This window comes from Bos indicus, chromosome 24 (genome assembly GCF_029378745.1).
Source record: "Bos indicus isolate NIAB-ARS_2022 breed Sahiwal x Tharparkar chromosome 24, NIAB-ARS_B.indTharparkar_mat_pri_1.0, whole genome shotgun sequence".
Lineage (NCBI taxonomy): Eukaryota > Metazoa > Chordata > Mammalia > Artiodactyla > Bovidae > Bos > Bos indicus.
Window position 1 is genome coordinate 58,502,648 of NC_091783.1, and position 25,330 is coordinate 58,527,977.

Sequence of the window (25,330 nt, forward strand, 5' to 3'; positions counted from 1 at the left end):
TCTCAAAAATCTCAAAAGTTGACCCAGTTTTAAAACGGAAAGTCATTACATTCAGTTTCTGCAAAGCAGGCAGGAAGGGGCTTTAGTAAAACTTTTCTAAGTTATGGGAAAGTAGATTTTTGCGTTTGCTCCCTGGTGGCCATGACTGTGAGGCTTATACTTGCCATAGGACCTCAGAGGTCACAACGATGTTTGTATAGATGAGGATACTGCATCCCAAGGAGAAAGATAGGTGGTTCATGGTGACGCTGCTAAGTGCGGGCACAGCCGGAGGGCAGCCCAGAAGTCCCAAGTCTTGTTCCAGGGTCCCCAGCATCACAGCGGCTTGCTTCCCACGTCTATCGAACTCTCACAGAACGTATTGAGCTTCACAGCTTTTTTAATAAAGTAGAGTATACAGGTCAACTTGGGCTTCCTCAGTGGGTCAGTGGATAAAGAATCTACCTGCAGTGCAGGAGAGGCAGAAGGCACAGGTTTGATCCCTGAGTCGGGTAGATCCCCTGGAAGAGGGCATGGCAACCCACTCCAGTATTCCTGCCTGGAGAGCCCCATGGACAGAGGAGCCTGGCGGGCTACAGTCCACAGAGTTGCAAAGAGTCGGACACGACTGAAGCGACTGAGCACGCATACATACACACTTAAACTTAGAAGCCAAATTGCACTTTCTCACAACAGTCAAATGACAGGGGACACAAATTGAAACAGCACCTTTGGTTAATGAATGTCATTTTCCTCCCCGCCTGCCTCCTTCCTTTCTCGTTCCTCTCTTTCTCTCTCTCCTCCTCCACACCCTCCTCCCCTTACTATTCCTGACACATTTCTTAGCACACATTCCTCACGGCTCGTTGTAACAATTGGAAGGCACAGGGAGGCACTCAGAAGAGTGAGCTCAGAGAGAAGAGCACGGCAGTTTGAGAAGTGGCTTGTTGTGACAAGCGCGCTTGGGCATCAGAGTGGGAGAGAGACTGAGGAGGACAGAGAGGCAGCCCAAACTTCCACCTTCTGATGATAACACCCCTGGACCACAGTGCAGTCCTTCTGAGACACATCCTTCCACAGATGAAGAAGCCAGAGAAGGCAGGGAGCAACTCAGAAAGCTGATGTCTGGTACATGCGCTCGGTGCAGCTGACCTAACTGCACTAACCCTAACCCTAACCCCAACCCTAACCCAGGTCTGAGACGGCGGGACTCATTCCTATCCGGCCAGCCTCCAGCGTTCCTGCCAGGGCTGAGCAGATTCCAAGGCTTCCTGTTTGCGCTCATTTAAGCATCAGTCCTCTCTCTCTCCACGAAGCCCAGGTGAAGCAGGGATAATGTTGGTTTGCAACACCATCAGTCTGTAGGAGGCAACTTGAACTTAGAAACTGAGAGTTGAACTCCCACCTGGAACCATGTCTGCTCCTGCAGTCCCAGGTTGGGGGCGAGCGGTTTCAGAGGACAGACAAGAGCAGAGGAGAGGCGGCACCACCCAGGGCATGTGCTTGGATTTGGAAAACTTAAGAGTATATAGGGGGCTTCCCAGGTGGCTCAGTGGTAGCGAATCCACCTGCAGTGCAGGAGAGGCAGGAGACAAGCGTTCAGTCCCTGGGTCGGGAAGATCCACTAGAGGAGGAAATGGCAACCTGCTCCAGGATCCTTGCCAGGAGAATTCCACAGACAAAGGAGCCTGGTGGGCTACAGTCTATGAGGTCGCAGAGAGCCAGACACGACTGAGGGACTGAGCACAATGCTTCACTAGAGGCTTGATGGTTGTCCAGTGTTTCAGAGGGGCTGCCTGCTGGGGGTTGAAAGTTGACCCAGATGGATTCTCAGTCCCTTTCAAGTATTAGAGATTGTGATTCTAAATGGAGCAACTGGTCAATAGCGGGTGATTCAGGCTCTGAAATCACCCAGACCTGAAGCGCACAGAGTATTGTGTTTGAAAGGTAGAACTGTGGCAACAGTGTCTGTGAATTTAAAAGTTTAAGGGTTCATGCTTCTTTGGCTCAATAATTCAATTTCTTGGCATTTTATCTTATAGAACTACCAAGACACACACATACACACACACTCATTGCAGCATACATTGGAAACAAATTAGCAAGAGAGAAGAGACTGGGGGAAGGCCTCACACCAAGCTCCGGGGTGGAAAAGGTCTCTGGTCTTGTTAGTTTCCATTCCACTGGAGGATCTGTTGTGCCTGCATGTACCTGTCCTCATAGCCAGATGGGTCCTAAAATGCCTGTTACCTGATGGAAAATTTGGGCTGCATGGTTGACTAATGTACCACAGTTGTGATTTAAGGATTTTCTGAGGACCAGTACAGAAGTTGTTTCTCAAAAGGAGAGTAGGTATCCATGGGAGATCCCTGGCAGTCCATCAGTTAGGACTTGGCACTTTTACCGTGCAGGCATGGCTTCAAGCCCTGGTTGGAGAACATGCACGCCACATGTCATGGCAAAAAAAAAACAACAAGGAGAGTAGGTGTCTGCCGAGGAGGGTACACATTAACTCCGAAATCCTAAAGGCCTGCCCAGTGATGCTCTTTTGGTGCTTGCTAGAGTTTGCAAAAACATTCTTATTCGCCGTCAACACTCTGAGGTTGTATTATTCCACGTTATTATTGTATCTGTTGGCTCACACAATCTAAGTGGTAGGGCAGCTTACACTGGATCTGGATTGGCTGCGGAATCTTCCCTTGTTATGGTTCCATTTAAAACTGGCAGGCTTACTGTCACTTTGTAGGTGGGTTGGTGTAACACACTCAAAGTGGCCTCCAAATTCTGAAAGTACTCAAGTGTTGTTCTCTTTATTCAAGGTGGTTGTTTAGAGGTGCCACAACTGGTCTTTCACCTGGAAAGGAATCGCTCCACATGGTCCAGACTACTGAACTTTCAGAAACACGACTAAGATGGCAACAGTGAAATTTTTGCTTTTTTCTCACTCCCTCTAGTTTGTACATTTCTGACTGAAGTATCAAAACTACTTACTACTTCCCGGGAGTTCCCTGGTGGCCTAGGGGTTAAGATTCTGGGCTTTCACTGCAGTGACCTGGGGCCCAAGTTCAATCCCTGGTCAGGGAATGGTGTTCCCATAAGCTGTGTGGTGCAGCCAAAAAAAAAAAAGTATTTACTTCTCCATATTCATCAGCTCCAGCCAGTATAATTTTAACAACGTGATATTTTTTCAGAGTGTCCTAACGATCAAGATCTCTGGAAACAACATTATGGCAGACTGTAGGATGTGTGTACGAGTGAGTCACTCAGTCTGTCTGACTCTTCTTGACCCCGTGGACTGTAGCCTGCCAGGCTCTTCTGCCCATGGGATTCTCCAGGCAAGAATACTGGAGTGGGTTGCCATGCCCTTCTCCAGGGGATCTTCCCAACCCAGGGACTGAATCCAGGTCTCCTGCATTGCAGGCAGATTCTTTACCATGTGAGCCACCAGGGAAGCCCCCAAACTGACATAATTCCAAGGCAAGACTGTGAGGGTATACTGATGGCTTTTCCAGGTAAAAGCAAATTGCTTCTGGTGGTCCTTACAAATTGGTACGGAAAAAAGACTTATTCGGTCAATAGCTACGTGCCAAGTGCCAGGGGCTCTGTTGATTTGCTCAGGTAAAGACCTGGCATAGCAGCTACAATTGGAGTCACCACTTGATTTAGTTTACATTAATCCATGAGAGTTGGACTACAAAGAAAGCTGAGCGCCAAAGAACTGATGCTTTTGAACTGTAGTGTTGGAGAAGACTCTTGAGAGTCCCCTGGACTGCAAGGAGATCCAACCAGTCCAACCTAAAGGAAATTAGTTCTGAATATTCATTGCAAGGACGGATGCTGAAGCTCCAATACTTTGGCCACCTGATGCAAAGAACTGACTCATTTGAAAAGACCCTGATGCTGGGCAAGATTGAAGGTGGGAGAAGGGGATGACAGAGGATGAAATGGTTGGATAGCATCATCGACTTGATGGACATGAGTTTGGGTAAACTCCAGAAGTTGGTGATGGACAGGGAGGCCTGGTGTGCTGCAGTCCATAGGGTCCCAAAGAGTCGGACACAACTGAGCTACTGAACTCAACTGAACAAGTCACGCAGAGCGCGGGACTGAGAGCTTCAAAAGGCCCGCCTCTCCCAGGCCCCGCCCACCACCAGGCCCCACCCCTTCCCTGCCAGCCTCGGGGTAAAAGCCCCGCCTTCCGTGGTAGCAGTCATCCAATGGCCTAGATACACGGCTCGGTGAATGCCCAGGCTTTAGGTGTCCGCCTGGCGCCTGACCAGAGTCTTGGGGAACTCGGTTGCTCTTAAGCAGTCCTGTCCCCGAGCTGCCCGAGCGACACGCAAGCTCCCCCTGCAGTTTCCTCGCAAGGGGCAGACGAGGCCTCTGAGCCCGCTCGCCCCCCGCCCGCGGAGCCCCGGGTCGACCCCGGACGCGGCGCTCGCCGCGCGGGACTCTGGGAGTGGTAGTTCTCGTCCTGCTGGCTCCCTCTGGCTGTATAGGCGGCCGAGACTCGCCGGACTACAACTCCCAGACGCCCAAGGGCGCCTCCGCTCGGGCGGCCGGCGAGGCCGGTGGGCGGGGCCGGGCCGGCGCTCCTCAGCTGTCAGCGACTCCCGGAGCCCGCCTGCTGCCTCGGTGTGCCTCCCCGACCCCACCGGAGACCCCAGCATGGTGCGCGCCAGCACCGTGGGGGCGCATCTCCCCGCGTCCGGCTTGGACATCTTCGGGGACCTGAGGAAGATGAACAAGCGCCAGGTGAGGACGGCCCGCGTGGGGGTCGCGCCGCGGAGCCGGGGTCCCGGAGGCCCGGGAGGAGGACCTCCTCACAGAGCCGCGAGCCGGCGCGCTCTCGCCCCGAGGAGGGCGCGGTTAGCGGAGCGGGGGGTGGCCGGGAGGGGAGCGAAGGGGACCCCGAGTGCGCGCTCTCGCCCTGACGGTGGCGCGGTTAGCGGAGCGGGGGGCGGGAGGGGAGGGAAGGGGAGCCCTGACCTGTGGACGTCAGATGTGGTTGAGGAAGCGGGGCTGGGGGAGCGGGCTGTCCCGCGAGGGACCCCGAGGGGCCCCCCGGTGGGCCCGGGGCCGGGCGTCTCTGCGGGGCTCTCGAGGCCGGGCGTGGGGTAGGCTGCCCGCGGGTGGGAGCGGCAGGCTCGGGGGGAGCGCTTCCGAGAGAGGGGAGCTGTCCCCCGATTCCTCCCCACCCCAGCACAGCGTCTCCCCTTCCCGGGGACTCAGGACCAAATGAGGCGCCTCGTGCGGGAGAGCGCGCCGGTCCTTCTCCGTCACTGTGGACCGAACCCGTGTTCCGGAAGGGCTTCCAGGGGTCCTCCCTAGTCTCCTTCAGACTCCCTGCTCTGGCAGCGCCTTGAATCTCGGAGACGGCCCGCTACGGGGTCTTCGGGCACCTGGGCTTCATCTCTCACCCCTCCTGAGAGGACCTCCGAGGAAGACTTCCTGCTTGCCCTCCCCTTAGCCAGCCTCCGTCTCCCTCTCTCTCTCTTTCTTCCAAGTAGAATTTCAGACGAGCGCAGTAGTGTTGCGGGGTTCGGGGACTTGCATCCTGTGAACGGGGCTGAGAAACCTGGTTGTCTCTAGGGGTGCGTGTCAGATGAATTCCTGGGAGCTTTTGTGATGAAGATGGGTTGCTGCAAGAGATTATCACTAGCTTGAAAAGCCAACAGCTAATGCCCTGAGCGTTGATGCTGTTACAAGAAAATCCTCCAGGAAGCAGTTGTTGTTGAGTCGCTCAGTCAGGTCCGACTCTTTGGTACCCCATGGGCTGCCACCCGCCAGGTTCCATGGAACTGCCCCAGCAAGAATACTGCAGTGGGTTGCCAGTTTCTTCTCCAGGGAATCTTCCCGACCCAGGGATCGAACCTGCATCCCCTGCACTGGCAGGTGGATTCTTTACCCCTGAGCCACCAGGGAAGCCAGCTCACCTCCCCCCCAACGCCCAACCCCAAGCAGAGACTTAATTAAGAATCTAAATTTAATTGGGTAGGCCTTTTAAATGTCTCTAAAACTGGTACCAATTATCAACTGCACACTGTCAGTGAAGGTCTTCTGAGGAGTGTGTCAAACCCTAAGTCGGTTTGCCTTTGAAAAGTTCTGTGTGTTCCCACTCTCAGTGATAAGCCCCATTAGTTTGCAATTGCCTACATTTTGCTAGTGTTCTAATTAAGATTCAAAAGCTCAAATCTGATGCCTCCTTGTACTTTTTTTTTAAGTTTTGTCTTTTTTCTTTTTCCCTCCAAAATAGCATCCTATGACACTCTTTCAGGCATGCTCGCTCCACCAGTCTTGGAGGCGGGACCTCCTTTTTCTGCTGCCCTTGCTTACTGTTAATTAAGGAAAGAGCCACATGCAAAAACAAGGACTCTTTGTTTCTGCAGTGAGGAAGAGAGGAAGAAAAACAGCCATTGGCATTTCTGCTGCCCCGCCAGTCACAATATCTGGTCTGAAATGTTTGTTTAAAACGCTGAGACGTTGGTTATTTCATCTTTGCTTGCCAAAGACTGAGTGTGGGCTGGGCTTGCTTCTAAACTCTGCTGGGGGGATTAAGTGCCAAGCATACAGAGTTGGTAGGCAAAGATGAACAAGAAAAGGCGCCAGTGTAATGTGGGGTGTGTATTTCCAATCAGCTTGTCAGTAGTTCCATCGAAATGACTTGTTTCTAGACGCCAGGATTTCAATTCTAGGCTTAGATAGTAGATCACTTAAAGGTAGGTTGTTAGAAAGGTGATCTGTGGTTTTGAAGCTAACTTGATTAGATTAATTAGTTTGTTAGACTTCTATATAATTGACTATTTTTAGCAAAGAGATGTCTTGCTCAAAGGAAATTTTTTTTTTTTTTTGAGGAATTGGTTTTACTTTCCCTCAATGAATTTTTCAAGCATAGACAGTCATACTGGAAAATACATTCTTAGTACATAGTCTTTATTAGGTAAGTGGCAAGATTGTATAATTTGTTTTGTTAGAGTGGAGCTCAGTAGTCTGAAAAACTGTATAAAATTGGAGATCTCTGTAGAAAACCATGACTTGGGCCTTTCCTAATCAGAGTGGCAATTCATAATGAAACAATGGTTGTTTATTAAATCCAGTAAGTCACGTGGAGCAGGTGGCCAAGTTTTTGAATGTGAGCTCCAGTGAATAACTTCTGCTTTAGACTGACGTGACTCAAAAAGTTGATTTTACTTTAGAAGCAATGGTTTAATATCTTATAGCCCAACACTTAATATCCATTCAGCACTCCAGTTTCCTTTTTTGGTCACCTGGGAATTTAGTTTCATGATGTGCTATTGACACTTTTGCCAAAGAGCTTTAAAAAATGGTATGTACCTTTAATTTTGTTCTCCTGTTTTCACTGACTACATCAGAATGCCTTAGTTATTTTAATTCACCTTTGTCCCCACTTTTGTAACCTTCACAGTCACCTCAAAGTACACACTTTCACTTTCCATGGTCAAAAATTGAAATTCTTCCTAATCTTGTAGTTTGTGTGAATGCGTTTCAATTCCTAAAGTCACTTTAGGGGAAAAAAAAAAAGTCCTAAAGCTTTTTTTGTTTTGATTTAAACGAGCACCTCTCCGACTTAGGGCAAGTGGGTGTTCTGCCGTGGTCCTCACTTCTGGTTTGCCCTGTTTTCTTCCAGCTCTACTACCAGGTCTTAAACTTCGCCATGATCGTGTCCTCTGCGCTCATGATCTGGAAAGGCCTGATTGTCCTCACCGGCAGTGAGAGCCCCATCGTGGTGGTGCTGAGGTGGGTCCCGCTGGCCGTCCAGCTGCTGTCGGCGACCCAGGAGCAGCATGGACAACCCAAGCTCAGTGTCTTAGTTGGATAAGCTTTAGAGTGTTCTTTATTGGTACTTGTTTTGAAAAGGTTTCTTTTTTTTTTTTTTTCTGGCTTTTGTTGAAAACTCTTCTTTATCAATAGACATTGAGGCATTTCATCATGTTGACCTCATGCTCCAGAGTAATATGGTTTACTTCTATCTTTTAATGTTTTGTGCTTCCCTGGTGGCTCAGAGGGTAAAGAACCTGCCTGCAATGCGGAGACCCAAGTTGGATCTCTGGGTCGGGAAGACCCCTAGGAGAGGGGAATGGCAAACCCACTCCAGTATTCTTGCCTGGAGAATTCCATGGACAGAGGAGCCTGGCGGACTACAGCCCGTGGACTTGTGAAGAGTCAGATGTGACTGAGCGGCTATCAGCTTCACTTTCAAGTGCCTGAAGATGCTAATATGCCTGAGATAGTTGAGTCTCCCTGAGGTGGGCATGGAGCCCCTTTGCTCTCTAGGGGAGAGGCAGGCTGTGGCAGTGCTGTGGGCAAGGTCAGAGCCGACCAGGGCAGGAGAAGCAGCAGGGCCCCTGGCTTCCTGTCCCTCCTCTGGGTCCTGCAGCCACGTGATGGGGACAGCCCCGGCCCTGGCTTCACTGGGCCGCCCTTCTGTGACTGGCCAAGGGACCCACTTCTAGAGATACAGCATTTCATAAACTTAGGAGCCTGAGGATGGCATAACTCACACACAGAGCTGAGGCGGGCTCTAACTCACTGGTGTTCACACCGTGCTCCAGGACTGCCGAAGGGCCAGGTGGATGCGTTAGGAGAGAGAAGGGGACCAAGCTCTTGGGCCCCCTTAGCCTTGCTTCAGTTGTGACAGCTCCACTTCTATGCATTTTATGTGATTATACTTTACCTGGTAAGATTTCATTTGAAAGAAGGATTTTAAGGCTTTTGGGAAAAAAAAGAAGAAATTAAACCCCTCAAATTCAGATGGCCCTGTCATTCCACAAGTAAGGTAGCTGAGGTCTAGTGTGGCATGCTGCTTCCATCTCACAGTTACTTCTGCAGAGCCAGGGCTCTGTCCGAGGTGCTCTGGCTCTTCTTCAGTCCGCAGACGTGCATGCAGAGATTGTTGTGAAATCGCAGCTTGTGGGGACTTCTTCTTCTTTTAGAACATCCTTTGTAAACTCTAAAGCAGTTTGGTTGGTCAGCATAAGCTGTTGACATCACAAGGGATGTGTGACCTTGGGGAACTCCCTGGGCCCTTAAGGAAAGCAAGTGTAAGTAGTTACTAGTCGTTTAAATGTAATTTAAACATTTCAAAGAACTGCGGTCCTAACGGGGCACCATAATGACTCTATGCCAAACTGCAGTGCACACTTCCTACCTCTCAGACTTGTTCGGGGAGTTGTTTTTTAAACAAACAAAACAACGAGGTCCTTGTTATCACAGACGGAGATGGTTCTCTTCCCACTTCGTGTCTTCAGGGATTTTGATGAAGTAAAGATGAAGCAGTAGATTAAGAAATTATCCTAACATTTTAACTGTCATTCTTTAAAAGAAAATGAAACCCTGAAGCAATTATGTAGTATTTTCAGAAGATGACGAGATGAATTTCTGTGTTGGGGGGACAAATAACTTTCTTTGTTGTCAGTCAGGCCATTAGTCAGTCGCTCAGTTGTGTCTGACTCTCTGCGACGCCATGGACCGCAGCACTCCAGGCCTCCCCAGCACCAACTCCCGGAGCTTGCTCAAACTCATGTCCATCCAGTGGTCTATGTTGGGGGAAGAAAAAAATTGTTTTTACTTAGATATCTGCTTTTTCTTTTCCTCTTAGTCTTTTCTATTTCTAGCTGTTTGTACCTTTTTAATTCACGTTTTCTATTTTTGATTGCTGAATCTATTACCAGACCTAGTGGCAATGGTTTCACTTAAAAATAAACCTCTTGGCAGTCCCCTGGTGGTTCAGTGGTTGGGACTGCAAGCTTTCATTGCCAGGGGTGCGGGTTCAGTCCCTGACCGGGAAACTAAGGTCCTGCAGGCCTCATGGCAAGGCAGTAACATACACCTTTTAGTAGTTGCAGGCCAGGCTCGGCTGCCTGCCCCTGGCTACCTGCCTCGGGTGCTGACAAGTGGGAGGTCAGCAGCCCTGGTGGGACAGGAGGACCAGCATCTGGAATGGCTCCTGTTGTGAACCCACGTCTTCCTGTAAAGCTCCCCATCTCTTCATTAGGCTGGTTCTTTCTCCCCCTTCCTGCCCTCAGCAAACTAACTCATCATTGGCTGTCAGACCCCTGTATTTAGGTATTATTTATTTTCTCATGCATTAAAACAAAGCAGAAGCACATGTGAAATGAGTTCTGTTTCGATGATTTCAGCTTCCACTAAATTACATACACACGACAGAATGCAAGAATGACCCTAGAGTATTAACCATAGTATTTGTATTGATAGATGTAAAACCCTTATAAGGCTAAAAATGGATTATTTACTTCAAGGGGTCCAGCTTATTCTTAGTTCTTTTTCCACCTAAACAAATCATCGAGGGGCCACTAATGCCCTTTTCATGCTCAAATCCGAGAAGAAATCGCTCCCTTTTCCACCGCTGTCACCTTGAGCAGTCAGATGGGAATCTCTGAAGCTTGTTTTATTGCTCATAGATTCTGCTTGACGGTTGGTAAAAGTTGACATTCCAAGTAGTATGTTTGTTAATATCCTTTGTGATTTGAAACGTTTGGCTGGTGAGCCCAGGGCACTTCTGACGTGACTTTGTGTTTCTTTCCAGCGGCAGCATGGAGCCAGCCTTTCACAGGGGCGACCTTCTGTTCCTAACGAATTTCCGGGAAGACCCCATTAGAGCTGGAGAAATCGTTGTTTTCAAAGTCGAAGGACGTGACATCCCAATAGTTCACAGAGTAATCAAAGTTCACGAAAAGTAAAGAGCCTTTACTTCTCTTTGATTTTATTTTGTAGACAAGACTGTGGACAGCTTTAGTGGTTGATTAGAAAGTAGCAAAACCACTGGATTACATTCCTAGTTTTGCCATTTAGTGATTGGGGTGACTTTGGACCTGTGACTTAACTCAGGCGGTGAGATGTGAATGTCAGTATTTTACCCACAGTAACCCCCAGGGTGAGTGTGAGAATGAAACGAACTGATATTTACTAAAGCACTTGACGAACTTGCTGTACAAGGTAAGGTGGAATGTATTCTTGCATAATATTACTTATTTGAAGGAATCTCAAAACAAAATCAAATCTCATGGTCACTGAGGATCATTTTGATAAGAGAATTACCTCCTGAAATGCAGAAAGCTACCTGTTTCTCTTTGTCACTATGGACTAACTGGCGTTCTCAGCAGTAATATTAGCCTTGGATGAATACAAATTCCTTTCCCCAGCCGGCCCCATGATTTGATTACTGCACATCCTGCGTTAACTCCACCCCTCCCCTCAGGACAGCTGTGCCTTTCCCTCAGACGTCAGTGATGACTTAATGGGACACTTCTTGGGGACCAGAAGCAATTGTTTCTAGCTCAAATGTATTGCTTCCCTGAAAGAGTACAGTCAGGTGATTAGTGGAAATGTTACATTTTATTTATTTGGTTATTCATTTACCTTTATGCATCTTAGTGCAGCCTTTTACTTGCATGCATTGTAGAATTAAAATTAGGTATGTGTATTAGTATATTTTAAACAATGGAGCATTGCTCCGTTATTGTGTGTGTGTGTGTGTGTGTGTGAGTCTGTTTCTGATAAGAGATTCTCATTCCATTCAGTAGTTCCAGGTGTTCCCCAGAGATATTTGATACTTAAGATATCCACTTCATTTGACTCTAAACGTTAGCATGACCCTGTTTCAGTTTGTGTTAATACACTGGGACTACAACTAGCATTACCTTGTTCATAGTACTTGATAACTTACAGGTGGAGAAATAGGCTCTGTCATGATTGTGACAGAACTTGCACCTAATTTTAAAACAATATCCAAAGATGAGAAGTTGCTCAAAACTGAGAAATAATGATATTTTTCTATAATTTACATGAATTGTGAGCAACAGCCCAGATTTTTTTCCCCTCTTAATTTCTTGTATAACCATGGCTGCAAATAAGCTAGCTCCCTTTGGCATGGTTTCAAATCTTTGTAGGCTTTTAGTATTTTATCAAATTACTTAACACATTTTGTCATTTGTCTTATTGAAAAATAGATCCTTTTAATAGTTCTATAAGGCTGTAATATTGTGTTTCTGGTGTCAGGGCTATGTAAGCCCCAGTTTACAATGTTTAAAACAATTCCCACCTGTCTCTAACACAGCAGTTTTGTGCCGTTCATAATTCCTGTTTGTTTGCAAACTGGATTGTATGCCACTCTGCTCAGTGGTGAAGGAAATAAGGCATTCACACATCCCACGTTTGGTAAGGAAAAGAAAGTTTGAGAAGAGCTAAGAGAACACTTGTGTTTGAATTCCCTTATGTTCAGATCTGTGTAATCTAGTACTCTATTCACATCTAGAGTCAAGAGGAATATAATCCATGTTAACCTGTTGGTCCCTGAGGACAAAGAATGGATGGAAATAGACTCCGGAGCTAATCAGGGCCTTCCTGGCACCCTGTGCTATGCCATGCATTTTGGTCAACAGGGGAACTTCAGTGTTTTTGAATTTAAGTCTACAAAATTGTCATTAGATCTGTGCTTGAGTTGAATGGTTGTCTGCCAGCAGGCATCTTAAGGCGAAAAAGACCAAGTCATGTTTGACTGCTTTTCTCCATGCCCACCCTTGCCTGTAAAGGGTAGGCCAAACTGACATTGTTCTGATGATACTGCACTGAAAATAATCTTTGAAAGGACCTTGTTTTGCTTTCCAGAGACAATGGAGACATCAAATTTCTGACTAAAGGAGATAATAATGAAGTTGATGATAGAGGCTTGTACAAAGAAGGCCAGAACTGGCTCGAAAAGAAGGATGTGGTAGGGCGAGCCCGAGGGTGAGTGAGGATTAACTTTTCTTTTAAGTTCCATAGAATATGCAGAAACCAGAAAAATATTTAGAAACAAAGAAGTCAAATGTAGAGGTAAATGGAATCGTTCATTCCAAAGATGATATGTCAGGAGAGTTGTAAGCAGTTCTACTTTATCTTGTGAGGAGTAAACGAAGCTCAGAACTGCCCGAGGACCTGAAATCTAAAGCTGAATGCCAGTATTCTATCTATATCATGGATTCAATTCTATTTTGGAAATAAATCCTCACCTGGAGATTAGTTACTTATACATTTTAAGTAATTAGAAGTAATCCTTTCAGAAATAACCACTGTTTAACACTGTGGCGAATGTTCTAGGTATTCCTTGTACCTATATAGATGTGTGTGTGCATACATAATATATAATTTTACGTAAGGAGTTTTATTTTTTCACCCAGCAGGAAGTTGGAAATCACTTTCTGTGCCAAATCTATCCCTATGTCCTTTTAAACAGCTGCATGCTGTTCCTCTGAGAATTGTAACTTGTCTCACTAGTCCTCTTCTGATGGATATTTAGATTGTTCCCCTGAGTTTTCACTACTAAGAAAAGTTCTGTGATCATATTTTTTTTTCATACCCATCTTTGCATCATTGTTCTAGCCATGAGTTCTGCTTCTGATTGACACAGCAGAGCCTCTCCTCTTATTAAATACCCAAAAAGGTGATTCTTCCCCTCTCTCGGTGGCCCTTTTTCTGATTAACCCTTGCTAGAAATACCCCTTTCATCAAAACCCCGCCTGCTGTGTAAGGCTGGAGAACACGGGTGACCGTTTTCTAAGATGCAGCTTCACTCATCAGCGTATGGTTGGAGGCCTCCTCCAGCCCCTTCTCCCCCTCTGCTCACGTTCTAATCGCTTTCACTCTGCCGCGTTTCCTCCTGAACATGTGCAGGAAGGTGAGGGGGGCCTGCGGCTGGCCAGCCCTGTGTTTTTAGACACTCCGGTGAGAGACTGTAGAAGTGAGAGGTTGGAGCTGTTGCATTAAGCAGGCTGGAGGGTACCAGGAGGTGTTATGTTTATCATCAGTGACATGATGGAGTCTTGGGTCAAACTGATTCTGTATTGACATTGATTTTGTCAGCTGCTGCTAAGTCACTTCAGTCGTGTTCGACTCTGTGCGACCCCATAGACAGCAGCCCACCAGGTTCCCCCGTCCCTGGGATTCTCCAGGCAAGAGTACTGGAGTGGGGTGCCATTGCCTCCTCTGGATTTTGTCAGCGATGTCATTCATTGGCTGGTTTCTGCTGGCTTATTATCTCTGGGATCATAGTCATGTTTGGGTATAAATGATGTAATCCACATTTGCATTCACTGCCCAACCAGCTTGTTTGTTGCATCTGAAAAGTGCTGTGCAATGAAAATGATGGGGCTTCCCTGCTGGCTCAGGTGGTAAAGAAACCACCTGCAGTGTGGGAGAGCTGGGTCCAATCCCTGGGTTGGGAAGATCCCTTGGAGAAGAGAAAGGCTACCCACTCCAGTATTCTGGCCTGGAGAATCCCCGAGGACAAAGGAGCCTGGCGGGCTACAGTCCATGGGGTCGCACAGTCGGACACGACTGAGCAAATAAGCACAATGAAAATGATGAGGATTCCTTCAGTTACAAACCACTTATTCTTGTGCTGTCAAAGGTCTCTCTCTCAGCAGTTTACATATAGGTTGTCTGAATCTTCAGTTCAGTCCAGTCGCTCAGTCGTGTCCGACTCTTTGCGACCCCATGGACTGTAGCACACCAGGCCTCCCTGTCCATCACCAACTCCTGGAGTTTGCCCACTTCTCTACTAAGAAAAATCAAGAACTTGCTTTGTGAAAGTTGCCAGTTCTGTTGTACAAGGGGCTCACCTATTTTCATGCTGTTACAGCGGAGTGCAGCAAGACAAGACACGTAGCATCTCCTCCTGCTGACTTGCCTTCTTAAAAAATCGTCCTGGCTGTTAGCTCTGCTGCTTTTTACTAATAAAGCCTTTTGAGACAGCGGTGCATGTTGCTTTTATGGCCCCAGTCAGTGGTGTTCCCGAGGAAGGCTTTGCCCTAATGCTGATTCATAGTGTCTTTAAGTATTACTATCATATTACAAACACTGTTTACATTTCTGGCTGTTTATCCCACAATTTAGGTTTTTACCATATGTCGGTATGGTCACCATAATAATGAACGACTATCCCAAATTTAAGGTAGGAATTTATTTGTATGTCTGTATTTTTAAAAAAAAATATTGGCGCTTTTACATGTGCAACTGTAGAGATGCGGTCTGTTTAAAATGTTTTGCTGGCTAATTCGTCTGCAGAGTATGTGCTGTTAACTACAAGTAATCATTTAAATTGTAAATTTTAAATTATTGAAAGCGGCTACTTCTACCTTTTATGTTTGTATAGTGTTTTCTAAAATGGCAGCTATATATTTTTTGCTTTTTATTATGCACATCTTTAAACATAGGGAAAAAGTAGTACAATAAGCCTAGTAATGCTTATTTCCCAACTTCAACAAGAATAGTATCCATATTTGGTTTTTTTAATCTCTTGAAACACAGTAGGAAGCCCATGCAGGAATGGGCAGCGCATTGCTGTGTTTTGGGCGTGTGGAAGCCTATGCAGGAATGGGTAGCGCATTGCGGTGTTTGCTGGGCGTGTGGTCCTTGGGCTGTCAGTGTGCTGGGGTGTGCATTGCCGTGTGTTGCCGGCAGCGCACTAGGAGACCAAGCTCAGGGAAGAGGCCATCCTTTGGCTCTGCCTGGCCCAGCACTGACCAGACTGGATCTGAACACACTCACAGACCAGGTTCATTTGTAGACCTGTGTTCACACATTTTCCACTGTGTTTTCCCTACAGTATGCTCTTTTGGCTGTAATGGGTGCATATGTGTTACTGAAACGTGAATCCTGAAGTGAAAGGCAGTTCCTGGGACCAGACTGAAAGAAATTTTGTTGAAGAGAAAAGTTAATATATTTGAAATGTTCCACTTTCTGTATAAAAGGAAACGGCGTGGAGACGTCTTGTCTTGTTCGAATAAATGATTCATCAGTAAAGATTGCTTTCTTTTGTGGACTCTGATTCACGTGTGTTCAACCTCTCTGCCACTCACGATAATCGGGCTGAACCCAGCTTGAGGGTCTGCAGCGCTTCAGGAACCGGGCAGGCCGTCTCTGGGCCTGGCTGGCTGGGAGGACAGAGCATAGTCCAAACGCGGTACAGTGGTCACATCTGGGTTTTAAAAAGACAATTCTCCTTTACTGTAGCGTCCTGCTCCTGCTGCTGCTAAATCGCTTCAGTCATGTCCGACTCTGTGCGACCCCATAGACGGCAGCCCACCAGGCTCCGCCATCCCTGGGATTCTCCAGGCAAGAACACTGGAGTGGGTTGCCATTTCCTTCTCCAATGCATGAAAGTGAAAAGTGAAAGGGAAGTCGCTCAGTTGTGTCTGACTCTTAGCGACCCCATGGACTGCAGCCCACTAGGCTCCTCCGTCCATGGGATTTTCCAGGCAAGAGTACTGGAGTGGGGTGCCATTGCCTTCTCCGTGTAGTGTCCTAATGGGAGAGAAACCCAAAAGGGAGGGGATGCATGTGTGTGTATAGCTGATTCATTTTGTTTACACTAGAAGCTAACACAACATTGTAAAGCAATTATACTGCAATAAAAATCATTAAAAAAAATTTTTTTTTAATAAAATTCTTCACTTACTTTTTCTGGAGAAAACAGGCCCTTAAAAGGAAATAATTTCTTATTTATAGAAGTGTAGTCTGATAAATGAATAAAGCCTATAAAATCTCTTTGGAAGGAAAGATGTAATCTGCTTTGTTCTTGTGGTTTGGTGTATCTTGAGATCGTTGGATAAATTATTTAATAAGAGTTTGCAACAATGTGTACTCCTCTGATAAACTGCAGAAAGCACAGATGTGTAGAAGGGCCGTGTTCCTCTTCCCTTCAGCCTCCCTTTTCCGTTTCCCAGGGTTATAGTTTAGTCCTGCATATACAATAGTCCTTCATTAAAGTATTGATCAGACCCAATATCCCGGCCGCTGCCTTAGGTCCTGGGGCTGCTCAGAGCCGGCCTGGAAGAAGGTTACAGTCCAGTGGGAGGAACAGGTGATAAATTGACTTTGGGAGGGGCAGCTTCTGTGAGAAGGTGAAGCAGGGGTGTGGGTAGACGGTGATTTCCACATGGTCAGGGAAGACCTCCGAGGGGGGCACGGTGAGCAGACTTTAAAGAAAGGCGAGGCACTGAGGCACGGACGTCCTGGGGAAGAGCCTGGCCCCGGTAGACGAGGACTCTGATTCGGGAGGTCCGGGGAAGGGGCACTGAGACAGCACTCCCAGGGACACGGGTGTTGCTGGTGCCTGGACCACAGCCAAGCGTCAAGGGACTGGAAAGGACGAGGATGCTAGTGGGGGTTCCAGGTACTCTTCAGTTTTGCCAAAATGTTCCCTTTTTGCCGAATGATACGATGTTGACATCCTACTCAGTCAGAACTTACAAATCTGCCTCATTCTTGCAGGTTTGTCCAGCTCGGATCTAAGGATTTGGAATCCCTACAGGTCACTTATGGAGATGGAAATGGCAACCCGCTTCAGTATTCTCGCCTGGACGTTGCATGGACAGAGGAGCCTGGCAGGTGACAGTCCTCGGGGCTGCAAGAGTCGGACACGACGGCACTAACCCCCACCCGCACCGGGTCACGTAAGCACCGGGGGCTTGCGCACACCCTCCCTCAGCCTCCAGCGGAGGATGCGAACAGCCCTCAGCACCCCGTGTGTCCCAGAAATCGGCAGATGACTCCTCAGCCTGATGCTGCCCGAGTATCCGCTTGCACTCTAAACGGCACCCGCGGTCACCCGTGTCTTCCTCTGTGCTGTAACCGTGCCGTGACTGAGCTCCGAGTTGGTGACGACCAGCGGGAGCGGTCTGTGGGGGCGGGGCAGCCTGCACTTTAGCCTTTCATCTTCACTAAAATCGGTTATTGAGACAGTGGTGGACTCCTCCTGTTGAAATCAGCAAAGCGATAGAAAAAAATTTACAGGATACTTCCTAAGAAAAATTTTCTCTTGTGCCCTTTAGTAAACTGTTTTTAAAGAAAAATAGATTCCCCCCCCACCCCGAACTAAAAGAATTTTTAAATGTTAGGTCAGAACTTTATTATTTTAGCATCTTCCAGAGGTTCTATAGTTGGTTAATACAAACTTTAAGAAGCTCTTCAGGGACTTCCCTGGTGGGCCCGTAGCTAAGACCGCACGCTCCCAGGGCAGGGGGCCAGGTTCAGTCCCTGGTCAGGGAATTAGATCCCACATGCTGCAAGTAAGACTCGGGGCAGCCAAATAAATATTGTTAAAAATGAAAAGCTCCTTAATGTGGCTAAGATTTTTGGCAGTCCTTTGACCATGGTGATATTCTGAAATAAACTTCGCCAAGACATCTAAGACTCTAAAAGCACTGCTGTGGCTCATTAGAAAGCCTAATCTTGTTTGGCCTTTTTGAGGCTATTGTGTTGTGTGTGTTCAGTCGCTCAGTTGTGTCTGACTCTTGGCAGCCCCATGGAATGTAGCCCACCGGGCTCCTCTGTCCATGGGATTCTCCAGGCAAGAATACTGGAGTCGGTTGTCATTTTCTTCTCCAGGGGATCTTCCTGACCCAGGGATCGAATCTGTGTCTCTTGGGTGTCCTGCACTGGCAGGCGGATTCCTGACCACTAGCGCCACCTAGGAAGCCCCTTAGAGGTTATTGGTCTTTATCAAATAGAAGTGATGGGGGTTCATTCTGGATGGCCTCAGCTGCAGCCCCAGTGTCTAGAATGAGAGCCAGGCCTGTACCTGGAGAGACAAACCGGCCCTGCAACCCGGCAGTGGGTTCGCCGGGTAGAACCCCCTGCTGGGAGCTTCCGTATGCTTCGGGGACACACATTTCTCAAGTGGTTGGGCAACTGCTTTCACACTTGATGGCAGCCTGGAAGGCTGAAGGTGAAGGTGTCTGGTGGGTACTGGCCAAGCAAGCCATACCTACTAAGAGCGGAGCGTGTGTGAGTTGCTCAGTCATGTCCAACTGTCCCCACCTCCCCATGGACTGTAGCCCTCCAGGCTCCTCTGTCCATGGAATTCTCTGGGCAAGAACACTGGAGTGGGTTGCCATTCCCTTCTCCAGGGGATCTTCCCAATCCAGGGATCAAACCTGGGTCTCCTGCATCGCAGCCAGATTCTTTACCAACTGAACCACCAGTTAAGCCCCATGAGGGGAGAAGACTGAGTATAACAACAGTGGAAGGATTTCAAGACGCCACCCAGTGGAGGGACAGACAGCCCATGTCCCAGTGATACACAGGGACACTTATACAGAAGCTAAATGGTGTTTGCAATACTATGTTTTAAGTTTGATTTAGGTTTCTGTCCAAAACAGGAAATTTTCTACTATGGAGGTAAGCTTCAAGTTTTTAAAAAGGTAAAACAGTAGAACCTCTGATTTCCCAACCCACAGGTCTTGCCTTTTCCCCTTTGACAATGAATGTGTCACTTCTATGCAGACGCTAGAAACACACACACCCCAACAACCAGACTATGGGCTCTAAACTCTTTAAAAATTTTAGACCTGCCACTGTCTCCAGCAAGCAAGGCTGGGCAGATGAAGCTGTCTTGCGAAGTGGAGGAAGTCTGACCATTTTAAGTAAGTCGGGTAGAAGAATCTCTAAATAAACGGCAGCAAGCCCAGGCAGCTGTGCTGTTGAAAGCTCCTGTGGCCAGAGTGGAGGACCACTGAGAAACACACGCATGGATTAGTCGGGCGGAAATGCGATTAGGATGCTCGATGTTCACATCTTCCATTTCATCTTCATGAAGTCATTTACTCATTGCATGGTGGTGGTGGGGGGGGGCAAACAAACCAGAAATGCACCCTATCGATGTGCCCCCTCTCCCCTCCATTGCCCACACCAAACTGAAGCTGGTTTTCGCTTCACAGCGAAATCGAGCAGAGAGTGCTGGACGTTTCTCCCTGCCCTCACAAACACACAACCTCCCCTATTATCAAAGCCCCCGCCTCCCTGAGCATAGCAGCATTTTGTTGTTGTTTAGTCACTGAGTTCTGTCCGACTCGACCCCATGGACTTAGCACAACAGGCTCCTCTACCCGTGGAATTACTCTGGCAAGAATACTGGAGTGTTTTGCCTTTTCCTTCTCCAGAGGATCTTTCCAAACCAGGGATCAAACCCATGTCTCCTGCATTGGCAGGTGGATTCTTGACCCCTGCGCCACCCGCATCTCCTGCAGAGTCGTATGTTGTGAGGTCTGCTTAGTCACTCAGTCGTGTCCGACTCTTTGTGACCCCATGGACTGCAGCCCACCAGGCTCCTCTGTCCATGGGGATTCTCCAGGAAGGAATGCTGGAGTGGGTTGCCATCCAGGGGATCTTTCCAATCCAGGGATCAAACCCAGATCTCCTGAATTGCAGGCAGATTCTTTACCATCTGAGCCACCAGGGAAGCCCACATAGCTGTATAATTGTCACAGTTTATGAATCTACATTACGCAAAGTTATCGCCCGAAGTCCACGTTTACAGCAGGGTTCACTCGGCGTTGTACATATGAGTTTTGATAAATGTGTAATGACGTGTATTGACCATGGTAGTATCATACAGAATAGTTTTACTGCTCTAAAAATCCTCTCCCTATTTATCCATCACTTCCCCTTCCTCTAGCAACAATCGATCTTGGTCCTGTCTAGGACGTTCTGCATTTTACAGAATGTGAAACGAGCGAACAAAACAAAACAAAAAGAAAACGCTCTGGGCACCCTCTCTGCCACTCCTCAGTGCTCTTACGTGGACGGTCTCCCAGGTTTCCTGGGGCCCAGGTGGTCTTTCTGGGGTCTCCTGCCTTGAGGACATAGCTCGTAGGCAAATATGCAAACCCAGTAACTCTCAGGGGCTTACCAGCTCTTTTCTCAGGGGTATTTACACTTTGTAGATAGGTGAATTTGTAGAAAAGCTCAAGGCCTTACAACTGGGGACATTCCAGATACCCTGATAGCTGAGGTTGAAGAATCAGCAGTTTGGGTTCCCACATCTGCTTTGGTTACACGGCAGGAATCAGTCTGGGCTGACTCAGGGCCTGGCACAGCTGGGCATGCCCACAGCCTCTTCCCACAGCCCACTGGAAAACAAACGTATTCAGGACGCCAGCCACCCACCCTATTGCCACGCACACACCCATGTGTGTCCAGGTAAGTGGTTTCTGATGGATTCAGTTCAGTTCAGTTCAGTCGCTCAGTCGTGTCTGACTCTTTGCGACCCCATGAATCACAGCACGCCAGGCATCCCTGTCCATCATTAACTCCCGGAGTTCACTCAGACTCACATCTATCGAGTCGGTGATGTCATTCAGGCATCTCATCCTCTGTCTTCCCCTTCTCCTCCTGCCCCCAATCCCTCCCAGCATCAGAGTCTTTTCCAATGAGTCAATTATTCGCATGAAGTGGCCAAAGTATTGGAGTTTCAGCTTTAGCATCAGTCCTTCCAATTAACACCCAGGACTGATCTCCCTTAGGATGGACTGGGTCTCCATTGCAGTGCAAGGGACTCTCAAGAGCCTTCTCCAACACCACAGTTCAAAAGCATCAATTCTTCGGCACTCAGCTTTCTTCACAGTCCAACTCTCCCACCCATACATGACCACTGGAAAAACCATAGCCTTGACTAGCCAGACCTTTGTTGACAAAGTAATGTCTCTGCTTTTCAATATGCTATCTAGGTTGGTCATAACTTTCCTTTCAAGGAGTAAGCGTCTTTTAATTTCATGGCTGCAATCACCATCTGCAGTGATTTTGGAGCCCAAAAAATAAAGTCAACCACTGTTTCCACTGTTTCCCCATCTATTTCCCATGAAGTGGTGGGACCGGATGCCATGATCTTCGTTTTCTGAATGTTGAGCTTTAAGCCGACTTTTTCACTCTCCACTTTCACTTTCATCAAGAGGCTTTTTAGTTCCTCTTCACTTTCTGCCATAAAGGGGTGTCATCTGCATATCCGAGGTTATTGATATTTCTACCGGCAATCTTGATTCCAGCTTGTGCTTCTTCCAGCCCAGCATTTCTCATGATGTACTCTGCATAGAAGTTAAATAAGCAGGGTGACAATATACAGCCTTGACATACTCCTTTTCCTATTTGGAACCAGTCTGTTGTTCCATGTCCAGTTCTAACTGTTGCTTCCTGACCTGTATATAGGTTTCTCAAGAGGCAGGTCAGGTGGTCTAGTATTCCCATCTCTTGAAGAATTTTCCACAGTTTATTGTGATCCACACAGTCAAAGGCTTTGGCATAGTCAAGAAAGCAGAAATAGATGTTTCTCTGGAACTCTCTTGCTTTTTCCATGATCCAGCAGATGTTGGCAATTTGATCTCTGGTTCCTCTGCCTTTTCTAAAACCAGCTTGAACATCTGGAATTTCATGGTTCACGTACTGCTGAAGCCTGGGTTGGAGAATTTTGAGCATGACTTTACTAGCATGTGAGATGAGGGCAATCGTGTGGTAGTTTGAACATTCTTTGGCATTGCCTTTCTTTGGGATTGGAATGAAAACTGACCTTTCCAGTCCTGTGGCCACTGCTGAGTTTTCCAAATTTGCTGGCATATCGAGTGCAGCACTTTCACAGCATCATCTTTCAGGATTTGAAATAGCTCAACTGGAATTCCATCACCTCCACTAGCTTTGTTCGTAGTGATGCTTTCTAAGGCCCACTTGACTTCACATTCCAGGATGTCTGGCTCTGGGTGAGTGATCACCCCATCATGATTATTTTGGTCGTGAAGCTCTTCTGTGTATTCTTGCCATCTCTTCTTAATATCTTCTGTTTCTGTTAGCTCCATACCATTTCTGTCCTTTATCGAGCCCATCTTTGCATGAAATGTTCCCTTGGAATCTCTAATTTTCTTGAAGAGATCTCTAGTCTTTCCCATTCTGTTGTTTTCCTCTATTTCTTTGCATTGATCACTGAGGAAGGCTTTCTTATCTCTCCTTGCTATTCTTTGGAACTCTGCATTCAGATGCTTATATCTTTCCTTTTCTCCTTTGCTTTTCGTGGCTCTTCTTTTCACAGCTATTTGTAAGGCCTCCCCAGACAGCCATTTTGCTTTTTTGCATTTCTTTTCCATGGGGATGGTCTTAGCTAGTTCAAAATTTCAGTGTGAAATCGGTTAAAAAAAAAAAGTCAAAAAAACAAATTTGTATCATTCAGGCAGGGGATGATAACTTGCAAAATGAGAATCCCAGAGGAGACTCTTGACAGCTAAGATGTAGAAGGGAGATTAAGGGGTTTAAGAGGAAATTTGAAAAACAAATAGCCGAAGATTAAAAAGAGCCATGGGCGTGGGGTGCCACACAGCTGCGGAGCTCTCCCTGGCTCTCTCCGAGTGGGGCGCCCTGGGCCGGGGGCTGGGTGAGCCACACCGGGTTCCCTCCAGGCCGGTTGGTTTTCCATCACAAAGGCCTGCCACTTGCACCCAGCTCTCCGGCCACGGCAGGTGTGACAGGATATCTGCCCGCAGGACCTGAACCCTGGGAGCCTCCGTCACGTTTGGCGCCTCCCTCTCTGCCCCTCCATCACTGTCTCCAGCTTTGGCCAAATGGGGAGTTAGGGGAGGAGGAGGGAGAGGCCCGCAGTGGTGGGAAGCAGTTAGAGCAGTTAGGGTTTTGCGTTTCTAACTTTGCTTTTTAAGTATTTATTTACTTGGCTGCGCTGGGTCTCAGTGGCGGCACTTGGGACCTTCACTGTCGTGTGTGGGATTGGCTCCCTGACCAAGCATCGAACCCAGGCCCCTGTGTGGCGAGCGTGGAGTCTCAGCTACTGGACCCCCAGGAAAGCCCCTGCATTCCTAACTTCAGTTTCTATATTTAACTTTCTAAGTTTGCCTTCCCCAGTGGGTTTCAGCCCTAGCCACCCATGAGGACAATATGGGCACTTTGAATACTCAGGGTTTCCGTTAATAACACGGGTCCCGTCCCCCACCATTTGAAAGCGAGCCCTTGCAGGTGGGACTTGATGGTGCACTTTGAAAGCGCCCAGGTGACCCCAGTGGGCAGCCGGGCCTCGGTGACTTAAGAATGGCTGCCTCCTTCGGGACAAAGGGTGTCCATGAGGTAGGTCAGGAATTCCTCTTAGGAGGGATATTTCTCGGGCAAAAGATCCCTTCACCCCAGCCCTCTCAGCTGCCAGAATGCCAAGAACCCGACCTTCCCACCTGGGCTTTAACGTGGGCCAAACGCCTTTCCTGGAGAAGGGCCTTCTTCACCCACCTCCTCCTTGGAGCGATTCCGCAACATCCCTCCTTGCCTACGGCAGTCTGTATTAGGGAAGAGTGCTTGGGGAGGTGTTCGGAGAAGCCTGGGGCGGGGTAGGGTGGAGCTGGGGGGAAGATGGGCACTTTGTTCCCCACCCACATGCGTGCCTGTGCAATCGCTTCAGTCGTGTCTGATTCTTTTCGGCCCCATGGACTGTAGCCCACCAGGCTCCTCTGTCCATGGGGATTCTCCAGGCAAGAAAACTGGAGTGGTTGCCATTTCCTCCTCCATGGGATCTGCCTGACCCAGAGACTGAAGCTGCATCTCCTGCGTGGCAGCCAGATTCTTTCCTGCTGAGCCAGCGGGGAAGCCCTCCCCATTCACAGAGGTGCCCCAAGTCAGCGCTTCTGAATCCTTGACTGTGCACAGGACTCACTCGGGAGTTTGTTAGAATGCAGATTCTGATGCAGAAGCCCCGCGGTGGGTGCTGACATTCTCTCGAACAAGCTCCTCGGAGCTGCTTACGCTGCCAGGCGCTGGGCCCGCTTGGCCGTAGGCCGCTGCTCCCCTCCATCCCTTGCTTGAAGTTTAGGGGTTTAAATTTGGACCAGCTGGATTAGGCGGTTTCATAGGTTTGGAGAATAGGAATGAGGGGGGTGCCTGGGATCCTTCTGGGGAGGATGAGACAAGAATGATTTGGCTCAGATTTGCGGGCCTGAGGCTCCTCTAGAGCCTGTGTGAGCTGTGTCTTCTCCTGGACAGCTGACAGAGCTGTGACCTCATCCACCGAAAATCAGCCTTGACCTCAAGGTAACGCAGGATACGCCCCCCAACCACGCATGCGCTCTGTGACTGCCCGCTCAAGGCGCTGCCCGCGCTCAGGCTGACTTTACAGGCCTCGTCCGCTCTCATCCCGTCGGCCCCTGCTCCTCACCCTGTCTCTCCACGTGCCAGTTCCGACCCTGCCCGTTTCCTTACAGTCTCCAGGAGAGATCATAGGAAGTCGTGAACATAAAAGTCTCCAGCCGAGAGTGGGTGCTCAATAAATACATTTGTTGGGTAAATGTGAATAAAAATAAATTGCTTGAATATTCTGCTCAATATTTCCAAAGCAGCAGCATCTGAAGGCAGTGGAGTCATTTAACCAGAAACAGTCAGCCAGGGCCCAGGCTGCAAACATCTCAGTGATAGCTACCACTTGGATGGCTTTGAGCTCGTTTCTTCCCCAAACGCTGCCATTCTTAGCTGCTGCTGGGCGCTCAGCCTCTCGCCATCTCCCCAGTGGTTCTTCACTTGG

General features: G+C 48.2%; 1 protein-coding gene across 1 annotated transcript; it reads left to right on the top strand.

The window, feature by feature from the left end:
• The first annotated feature begins 4,548 nt into the window (after positions 1-4,548).
• On the top strand, positions 4,549-15,801 carry SEC11C (SEC11 homolog C, signal peptidase complex subunit). Its single transcript, XM_019986886.2, has 6 exons — positions 4,549-4,734; positions 7,628-7,737; positions 10,547-10,696; positions 12,628-12,747; positions 14,893-14,950; positions 15,605-15,801. Exons 1-6 carry the CDS (start codon positions 4,648-4,650, stop codon positions 15,656-15,658), a joined length of 579 nt encoding a protein of 192 aa, XP_019842445.1. The 5' UTR covers positions 4,549-4,647; the 3' UTR covers positions 15,659-15,801.
• The last annotated feature ends 9,529 nt before the right edge of the window (positions 15,802-25,330 follow it).